A 10,875-nucleotide genomic window follows, 5' to 3' on the forward strand; every position below is an offset into this window, starting at 1 on the left:
CAGTACAGCACCTGGCACAGGGGAGGTGCTCAAGAAATATTTATAGGGTATTGAATGAATTGGCTTCCAAAGAGGCCCCAGTGGTAAAGGGCCTGATAATGCAGGTTTGATCCCTGGGTCAAGAAGAGCCCCTGGAGGAGGGCATGGCAACCCACTCCAGTCGTCTTGCCTGGAGAATCCCATGGACAGAGGAGCCTGGTGGGCTACAGTCCATAGGGTCACAAGCAGTGGGACACGAATGAAGTGACTCACCACGCACACACAATGAATGAATACTATACATATATTCCATGAAATTCTCCAGGCCAGAATACTGAAGTGGGTAGCCTTTCCCTTCTCCAGGGGATCTTCCCAACCCAAGGATCGCACCCAGGTCTCCCACACTGAGGGCAGATTGTTGACCAGCTGAGCTACAAGGGAAGCCCAAGAATACTGGAGTGGGTAGCCTATCCCTTCTGCAGCGGATCTTCCCGACCCAGGAATCGAACTGGGCTCTCCTGCAGGCGGATTCTTTACCAACTGAGCTCTGAGGGAAGCCCCTTGAATACAAGAGGAAACAATCAGTCCCTCCACCTGCGCTCTGGGGGCTCACCGTTACTGTTCCTTTGTCCCATGTCCCTCCCACCTTGGAGGTGGGGGACAGCAGGAGCTGCGGGGGGCGGGGGAGGGGGGACTGGAAAGGAATGGAAAGCCTGGCTGCTGGGGGGCAGACAGTGATGAGGAGGTGGCTCCCTCCACAAAGCCACCCCGGCTGGAGGGGCGGGGAGGGGGGGGTTGTCCAACGGCCATCCCGTCTTACCCTGCAGGTACCCCGTGAGCCTGTCGTCGGACCTGGAGTGGCGGCCCGACCGGGGCCAGGACGCGAGTGAGGGGCAGCGCGACCCGCGAGCGGGGTCGGCGCCGCTTGTGGAGGACGTGCAGGTGGACCCGCGCAAGGACTCGCAGAGCAGCTCGGAGCGCTTCCTGGAGCAATCGCACTCGTCCATGGAGCGCGCCTTCGAGGCCGACTACGGGCGCTCCTGCGACTACAAGGTGGGCTCGCCGTCCTACCTGGACAAGCTGTTGTGGCGCGACAGCAAGCCGCACCACTACTCGGAGCCCAAGCTCATCTTGGACCTGTCACACTGGAAGCAGGCCTCCGGCGCGCCCCCCGCCGCCAGGGTGGCCGGCGTGGCCCCGGTGGCCGCGGACCCCGGGCCGCGAGACGACGAGCCGGCCAGCCTCTTCCTGGAGATCGCGCAGTGGGTCAAGAGCACGCAGGGCGGCCCCGAGCGCGGCGCCAGCCCGCCCCCCGACGGCCCAGAACGCCGCCTGTCCCCACCCGGCCGCCCGGCCCCCATCGACGGGGGCGCCAGCCCGCAGTTCGACCTGGACGTGTTCATCTCCCGCGCCCTGAAGCTCTGCACCAAGCCCGAGGACCTGCCGGACAATAAACTGGGCGACCTCAACGGCGCGTGCATCTCCGAGCACCCCGGCGACCTCGTGCAGACCGAGGCCTTCTCCAAAGAAAGGTGGTGAGGGTGGAGGGGCGCTCCAGGCCGTGCCCCCGGAAACCATCCGGGGAAAGCCAGCCCTGGCCGGAGGGGACCACCCCCCTGGCACCTCCACCAGCCCTTCCACCCCATCTCTGCTGCCCTGGGGTTAGCGGAACAGGAAGGATCCGAGGAGCGAGAGGAATGTCCATTTCTTAAACTGCCTTAATAACTAGCCTTTAACCTCTGGGAGTGTGTTTGAACAGGAGTCTAGTTTTTTTTTGGGGGGGGGCGGGGTTGATCACTTTCCCAGCAAAGAGGAGGCCCTTGTGTTTGTATCAGTGGTGGTGCGCAGGGCAGAAACGTCTTAGCAGTCAACAGGCCCCACCTGGGTGGCTGTCTGGAGAGGAACCTGGCAGAGAGGGTTGGAACTCTCTAGTCCAAGCAGCCTCAGCTGACAGATGAGAAACACAGTGAAGTCCAGAGAAGCCAAGTGACTTGCTGATAGGATCCGGGCCTAGTCGGTGTCAGGGCAAGCCTTGAATCCCAGTCTCCTGGCCCCCAGGCCAGTGTCTGTCCATCTGTCCACTAAACAATGTCTTCCTCTGCTGGGGTCACTCTGGCCTTTTTCTCAGAAAACTTGGTTCAAGACGTTTCTTCCCTGTCCATTACCAGCTTACCCATTCTGTGTGCTTTTACTCAGAGCCGTGTCCTGTGACTTCTGAAACTGGACATTGAGCCAGCTTCTTTCCCCTTGTCAATAAGTGTATTTTCGTTTCCTGGCTCCTCAAGTACTGAATATTCCCATTTGCCTCACCCCAGTGTGATCTGAACTCTCGGCTTCAGATCAGACCAGTTTGGGATCTGTGGGTAAAATCACCCTTCCTCCCAGGCCTGTGCACACACCTTTTCCAGAACTTTCCTATGCACTTTCCTGACACACGCGCAGACACAGTGACAGCTCTTGTTCCCCAGGGAATGCCGTACACTGGTGAGTTTGAAGACAGCAATTCCAAGAATCCCTGCAGCCTGCCCCACACCCCTAGTACACACAGCCCCACTCCAAGCCTACCTTGGGAGCTTGTTTTCTCAGCCCAAATTGCCCCTTTGGAGGAAAGCAGTGAAGCGCCTGCAACAGAGCTGATGTGCTGGGAGAGAAGCTCTCACACAGGACCCACTGACCTTCATTAATTCTGCCCTTGGTTTGATCATCCATTTAGCCCCATTAAACAGCAGGCCCTGAAGAAATGTACTGGAGCAAGGGGCCTTGGAGACAAGGAATCCAGAAAGGCAGGAAGGTCTGAAAAGTGGGGTGCTGACATCAAGGGTCCACAGGAGTCAGTTACCAGCATGGGGACCCCATGACAAAAGAAAGGACTCGAGACCACCATGTCCTCCCTAGCTTAGGCCAGGATGAACTTGGAGCATGCCAAACCAAAGGTGCCGGAGAAGGCGATGGCACCCCACTCCAGTGCTCTTGCCTGGAAAACCCCACAGACGGAGGAGCCTGGTAGGCTGCAGTCCATGGGGTCGTGAAGAGTCGGACGCAACTGAGTGACTTCAATTTCACTTTTCACTTTCATGCATTGGAGAAGGAAATGGCAACCCACTCCAGTGTTCTTGCCTGGAGAATCCCAGGGACAGGGGAGCCTGGTGGATTGCCGTCTATGGGGTCGCACAGAGTTGGACACAACTGAAGTAACTTAGCAAACCAGATGTGCGCGCGTTCACAGAGCCTCAGGGGACGGTGTGTAGCATGGCAGGGCCTCTGCAGAGGCATGGAGTCCGGCCCCCGGCAAACGCTCTTCCGTTTCCACCACCGGCGTTCAGCTCCCCCCAGAGATGCCCATAGGAGCCGATCTGTAAACAGAGGATCCCCCAGTGTTGATCATAGGCTGTGTTCACCCTCACCTCAACAGCACCTTAAGTCTAATCAGCTAACTAGGATCTGTACATTGAAACCTGCAGCACATTAGAAACTTGTATTTAAAAACAATTAACCATACTGACCGATTTTTACCTGGGAAATATGTAAATATGAAGTGTTGGGGTTTCTTTTTTTTTTTTTTTAAGAAAAGGAGACGTTCACCGCTCTCACGTGCCATTTGTCCTCAGAGGGCGGCTTTACATTTTTGGTAAAGGAACAAGCTGCTGATCTTGACAAGGAGTTCATATATAATTGTTATTACAGAGGAATTGCTATTACTCATGTTTTAAAAATATCTATTAAACATTATTAAACTTGATCGGGATGGGCCAAATAAAGTTTTATTGGAACATAGATTCATTTGTTCTTCTACTTACTCTTATTCATTTGCACGTTATCTGATCCCGTCTTTAACAGCAGTTGAGTCATTGGAACGTGGCTGGATTCTCCCTGTACCTGTGAAGGCAAGGTGTTTTGAGGGGTTGCAAGTTGAAGGGGAAGTGAGGAGAGAATCTACAAAGATTGGTAAAAGGGGAAGACATTCCACAATCACTTGGGTCAGGCCCAGTGTCCACCTTGTATGTCTCAAACCATCTCTTGGAGTCAACTCCAAATCTTCTGACCGAGGTTGGTTGGTGGTCGCACAGCTTCCTCCTAGATGAAGCACTGGCTTAGTTTCCTTCAAAAGCAAACTCAGAGACAAAGAGTCAAGTGCAAGTAATTAAGGGGCGGAGAAATGACTTCAGGAGACACAGATAGGTGATAGGGAAGTGATGGGGAGGGAAAAGAAGCCAACAAGGGTGCATGCCACCACTGTGGGCAAAGCAGCTCGATCCCGGTGGGGCGCTCGATTAGAGAGGAACATCCACCTCGCCACCCTGCGCAGCCTTGGAGGAGGACCACATTCTTGGACTGTTACTTCCCAGCACTCCTGGCCTGTCCTGCACTGCAGCAGAACCGGTTCCACCAGCCAAAGAAAGGCCACAGACACGAGGACACAGGTGCTGGCAGGGGAAAGTTGGGGTGACAAGCGCAGAAAGACAAGGACCAAGTAGATATCGGTAAAGCACCAACACGTGCAGGCGTCAGCAGCCGGATTTAACGCGAAGAGGGTTCACAACACCTGTTAGTGTTGGCAATACACTCCGGGTTTCTCGACCCCTCCTATCCCCTCTTGACTGCCTCCAAGAATTAAAACCAGTCACAGGGCAGGAAGCTGCAGGTAAAACTCCAGTACGTCAGGTGAAAGAGGCTGGAGGTACTAAGGTGACTGCTACCTAAGCTACCCATGGCTTTTCATTTCAATCTCCTAAACCCCAAGCCCAGCATCTGTGTCCCCACCACGAGTCCCACTAATCCACCTCTGGGATCAGCAATCCCTGTCACTGTTGAGAAGTTTCAGTGTCAGACCAGTGGGGGTCCTTGTGTCAGACCTTACTGGCAGAGCCTATGGTGTCTGTGCAAGAGTTGTGCATAGGGCTGCTTTGACCCTTGAGATGTGAATTTTGCTAAGAACTTGACAAAGATGATGAAAAACATTCAAAGTTCAAGTTCCTTAGTTTCCGCTGATGTCTCTATTTTGCTCTGCACGTTCTTGACTAACAGATATGTTAACACTCTTTACACGTTGACACCTTTTAGCACCCTGTGGCTAATTCCCACGGGAATGAAATATGGCAGGGTTCTGAGTACAATCATGGTCAGGAAACAGAGCCCAGCCCACCAGACATCTGCCAGTGCAGTCTCCTTGGTACAGTGCTTTGGCTGGGCAACTCAGCTATATTCCGGGTCATTCTATTTCATGAATAGCAATTGGCTTTGTTTCTACTCACAGCATTAGAGTGATTATCAGTCTCAAGGTCCTTACTGTGGGATCAGATTGGCCCTCGGAGCACCTACCCCACCCCAGTCCCTTCCATCAAGCTTAGTTGACTGACTTGTCGAAAATAGGCTCTGCTGCGGGAGAAAACAAACATGTGAATGAGAAGTTTGTGTCTGAGAGCCAAACCGCATATTCAACTATTGTTCCATCCTGTCTTCCAGAACTCTGGACCAAAGCAAGACTTAACATCGTCTCCACTTTAATTCATGGGCTCAGTACTAAGATAGAGCTTTAAATGACTGAGAAATTCCTTTGCAGACACAAAGACACCACGAGCTGTGCAGAGATGCGTCAAAATATGGTTGTGGGGGTCCCAGTGGCCATCAGAGTTTGGTCACTACTGTCCTGGCTTCGTTCTCGGGAATCTTAAGATGGGGATTCCTTAGCAAGTAATTGATGGAGGAGATACCTGAAGATGACGGAGGGTATGGGACACAGAGGAGGGCTGGGGACAAGTACTCAGCAAGTCCACGGTCCAGGCGAGAAACCAGCTTCAGCTTGACCCCACGGAGAGCTCTGCAGCGCAGATCGCACCGTGGAATTGGCCCCACCTTGAAGAGGAGAGGACAGCCTTTTGTGTCTCCATGTCAGCCAGTCTGGTGGCAGACTGTGGGGATGGGTGGTGAAGGGCAGGACCTATTCATCAAGAAGTTGTAGGAGCAGCTGTGAGCCACTGAGCGGTCAAACCCACAACCATGGGACAGTGGGCAGACTCCCTGCTGAAGGGGGTCTGGGCAGGGTCCCATCTGCATCACATAGCCCTCCGCTAGGCGCTGGAGAGGATAAGGAGGCAGAAAGGGGCCGGCCCAGCAGATTTTTATGGTTTGAGTGGATAAGTGGGGCAAACATATAAACCCTCTGACGTGCAGATAAGAGACCTTCCAAGTTCCCCACCTGGTGGGCACGCCAAGGCCCAGGTCCAGCCCTTTCATTATTAACTTTGTGCTGTTCACTTGCCTAAATGCTCCCTCTCCACCACCACCCCCTACCATGGAACTCTCAGCCAAGTGACTGTGTTGGGGGTCCCCAAGCCCATGCACCCACCCCCCACCCCCACCCCCCCCACACACACACAGATCTTATTGGCCTGTTTCTCTGGAGAGCCCTGACTAGTGAGTGCACAGGGCTTGACAGGCACCATCCATTTTAATCCTCACCACAACTGAGGAGGCAGATGTCATCAAACCAATTTTACAAGTGTGGAAACCAAGGGGCAGAGAAGTTAAGTAACTTACCCAAGGTCAGTGTAACAAAGGATTTCAGCCAGGAATAATTGAGCCAGACAGCCTGGGCTGGAATTCCAGCACTATCACTTACTCACTTTCATCTTTTCATTTTCATCACTTACTCAAGTTCATCTTTCTATGCCTCCATTTCCTCATCTGTAAAATGGTGATAATTATAATACCTGTCTCATAGAATCATTGCAAACATTTAAGATGTTAAAATATGTAAAGCACTTAGTGTTTGTACAATACAGCGTTTGACATGTCGAAAGTGTTTTATATGTGTTTGGTGAGTAAATTAAAAGAAACAAGATTATTAAATGGCAGATCCAAAATTTGTACCTAATAAATGATACTTTCAATTTTCTTTGTTCTCTGGGATTTTTATATTGCTCTACATTAAACAGGTAGAAAATCCACATCTCCATCAAAAACAAAAATCAAAAAGAATACATTTGAATCAGTTCTGATGAGATGGATGAAACTGGAGCCGATTATACAGAGTGAAGTAAGCCAGAAAGAAAAACACCAATAGAGTATACTAACACATATATATGGAATTTAGAAAGATGGCAATGATGACCCTGTATGCAAGACAGCAAAAAGACACAGATGTGTATAGCGGACTTTTGGACTCAGAGGGAGAGGGAGAGGGTGGGATGATTTGGGAGAATGGCATTGAAACATGTATACTATCATGTAAGAATCGAATCGCCAGTCTATGTCCGATGCAGGATACAGCATGCTTGGGGCTGGTGCACGGGGATGACCCAGAGGGATGTTGTGGGGAGGGAGGTGGGAGGGGGGTTCATGTTTGGGATCGCATGTACACCCGTGGTGGATTCATGTCAATGTATGGCAAAACCAATACAGTATTGTAAAGTAAAATAAAGTAAAAATAAAAATTAAAAATAAATAAATAATAACAAAAAACAACAACAACAAAAAAAACAAAAATCAGCCGCAAAACCCCACCCTTTGAAGTATTTGCTCAGCCCACAACCTCCCTTCTCTGAGAAGTGTACCCCCGCTCCCCCATTCACAGGAGAGGCTGCTCCATTCAAGTTGGAGCTATGGTGACCTTCTGCCCTCTCCCTTCCCACCCCCGTCCTGGTGACTGGACCAGGGTACACACCCCCAAACCAAACTGGACCAACCGTGTTCTCTCTCCTGGGAATGTAGATTTAAGGTGCAGAGACATTTTGTCAGAGTGGCTTGAACTGAGGACAAAGCAGCCTCAGAACTGTGAGATGACAAGTTCACCATGAGTCTTTAATCACAGAAGGAGAGGAATAGAGCAGCAGTAATAGAGGAGGGAGGGAGAGAGAAACTGAACAGCCCTAGTGCTGGTTTCTGCCAGTTTCAGTTGCTCTCGGGGCCCTGACTCCCCTCCGGTCCCTGGTCCCCTTAGGTTACCCCGTGACCTGAGAATGACACCCCTTTATGTGCGTCTCCCTTGAGTGGACTCTCACAGCTGAGAAGCCTTGACTCAGCTGCCTTCCTGTCCAAGCCCCGTGCTGAACCCCCACAGCTGATCTGAATGTGGGGGAGCCTTGCCCCCCCAGTATGCATTCACGTTTTGGCACAGGAAGCTCATTACAGCAGCCTCCTGCGAGCAGCGCTTTGCTCAAAAGGAAGGAAACTCTATAGACTTTCAGGTGAGAGGGTCTGGGACGCATTTAGATAAAGCCTTCACCTTGGGCCAGAACTGGATGAACCCAACCCACGTGGCGCTGTGGTAAAGAACCCACCTGCCAAGGCAGGTGGCCATGAAAAATGCGGGTTTGATTCCTGGGTTGGGAAGATCCCCTGGAGGAGAGTACAGCAATGCACTCCAGTATTCTTGCCTGGAGAATCCCATGGATGGAGGAGCCTAGTGGGCTATGGCCCATAAGGTCTGTACACAGAGTTGAACATGCCTGAAGCAGCTTAGCACGCATGCGGAAAACCATGGGTGGGAGGGGAAGTTCTGGCAGGACCTCAGGGCGAATTTTATCTCCTCCAGACTTCTGCCTCAGGCTGCCCTGACCTGAGCAGGGCAGCAGCCAGTCAGTGGCAAGAGAAGCTCCCACCTGCAAGCTCCACTCTCATTTCAGCCACTGTCCAGGTTGTTAGCCACTGGCCGCAGGCGGCAGCTGAACCCTTGAAATGTAGCTGGTTTGAATCGAGATGTGCTGTAAGCGCCAAATACATTCAGATTTCATAGACTTAGTACCTCTCCCTGCAAAGAATGTAAAATATCTCGTTCATAAATATTTCTATTGATTACATATTAAAGTCATAACAGTTTTGTGTGTGCGTGAATGCATGTTCAGTCGCTTCAGTCACGTCTGACTCTTTGCGACCCTATGGACTGTAGCCCACCAGTCTCCTCTGTCCTTGGGATTCTCCAAGGAAGAATACTGGAGTGAGTTGCCATGCCCTCCTCCTGGGGATCTTCCCAACCCAGGGATCAAGCCCGCATCTTCTGTATCTCCTCCATTGGCAGGTGGATTCTTTACCCACTGAGCCACCTGGGAAGCCCCCGTAACATTTTTGATGTTGTATTAAATAAAATACATTAAAACTAACTTCATCTATCTCCTTTGTTTAAAAAAAAAAAAAAAACTTGACTAGGCTAATACAAAAGTTTTAAACTGCATAAGTGCCCTACATTTTACTTCTATTGAACAGCATTCTCTGACACTCTCATCGGGAACAAACTTCAAGAGATCAAGGACACTAAGATGTTGTTATAATTAAAGTTCCATCAAAATCTGTGAGCACGAGAGTTTATCTAGCCAACAAATGCCTTCTGACCACAAGAAGGAAAAGAGCCACAGCTGTTTTTCACCAAATGGATCTCATTAAATTAATTACATTAGCACTGGATAGCCCATTCAAGGCCCTCCAGGAGTTTTAATAAAATCAATAGCGTTAGGGCAGAAAGAGATCGTCTACTGAATCTTACCCTAGAGATAAAGTTGTAGGTTGAGAGAGGCCAGCTGACCAAAGGAAGGTCATATAGCAAGATGGTATCTCCTGGCTCATAATCCATTGCTCTTCCTTCTGTAGCATGGTGCCTTATCTTGGGGCTTGAGGCATTCACTGTTGGCTATCCAACAGTCACTTCCAAAACCCTTTCCTTTTGTCTCTGTCCCTAGAGGCAGAGAACTTTGCCTTTCCAACCTTCCTGGAAGCAATTCTTGGCCATTTGACCCAGTGCTGGTCAATGAGATATAAAAGGGTATTTCTTGAGAACCTTCTCAATACATATGAGACAAAAACCTTTTACCTCTGCTCCCTATTTTTTGATTTTTAGATGCAATCCTGGAGCTGCCACAGCCATCTTAAGATCATGAGGCAACAAACCCAAGGACAAAAGATCAAACAGACTAGAGGTGAAAAAGAGGAATAGAAAGAGCCCAAGTTCATAAGGATGTCATTAGGTTACCGAACCAGCCCTAGAACTGCCTGCTTTCAGGCTTTTTGTTAAGGAAACAATATCCTTATGATTAAGCCAATTAGTTTTCAGTTACAAGACTTAGAATCCACCCAGTGGACGCTGAACGCATCCCAGTGAATAAAGCCTTGTTTGAAGGTCCCTAATTCCTCCACTATCTTATTCTGCTTCATTCCTCTCACTGTTGCAGTCTGGGCTGCTGTAGCCTGACAAACTCTTGGCTGATCCCAGCGGCATATTTCTGTTCAAGGTTATGCCTTTTATTGCAAAGAATCTGACTTTTCTGAGAACATACAAGCAAAAGTTTCAAACCGCAGAGTTTGGGCTTTCTTGTAGATACAGCCATATATTACCCTCACCTACTCCTGCCACCCTGGGAAAACTTGCATTATTGATTGTGTTCTTAACTTTTAGTTTTCTAGTCATCCTGTCCCTCTAACTTATTTCCTGAGATGTTTACTGGACACGTTAGCTGCTCTCAGAAATACCTGCAGTCCCCTCTTTTCTAGACGCCACCCCCCCTTTTCATATCTGCTCCTATCTCCTTTGCACAATCACCTTTACTCTTCCTGGGAGAAAACAGACTTCAATCCAGAGAAGCGCCCATCTTCAAGCCCTATTCCTACATGATTTCCAGCCACTGTCCAATTCAGTAGACACTGGCCACATGTGGCTACTGAGCCCTTAAAATATAGCTCATCCTAGCTGCCATGTGCTGTGAGTCAGGGTTTCCCAACCTCCAGGATCTAATGCTTGATGATCTGAGCTGATGTAATAATAATAAAAATAAATGTAATGTGCTTGAATCATCCTGAAACCATCTCCTCCAGCCATCTGTGGAAAGATTGCCTTCCACAAAACTGGTCCCTGGTCCCAGAAAGGCTGGGGACTCTGCTGTAAGTGTCAAATACACACCAGATCTCCAA

The 10,875-nt window shown here is 50.1% G+C and overlaps 1 protein-coding gene across 1 annotated transcript in view; it reads left to right on the forward strand.

Annotated features, from left to right (window-relative positions):
- Window positions 1–3,755, forward strand: part of MAPK4 (mitogen-activated protein kinase 4) — a 173,643-nt gene extending 169,888 nt beyond the window's left edge. The window contains exon 6 of the mRNA XM_018039722.1: window positions 807–3,755. Coding sequence (XP_017895211.1) covers window positions 807–1,518 — 712 coding nt within the window. The 3' untranslated portion in view covers window positions 1,519–3,755. The remainder of the gene's footprint in view (window positions 1–806) is intronic.

The sequence above is a fragment of the Capra hircus genome, chromosome 24 (assembly GCF_001704415.2).
Source record: "Capra hircus breed San Clemente chromosome 24, ASM170441v1, whole genome shotgun sequence".
NCBI lineage: Eukaryota > Metazoa > Chordata > Mammalia > Artiodactyla > Bovidae > Capra > Capra hircus.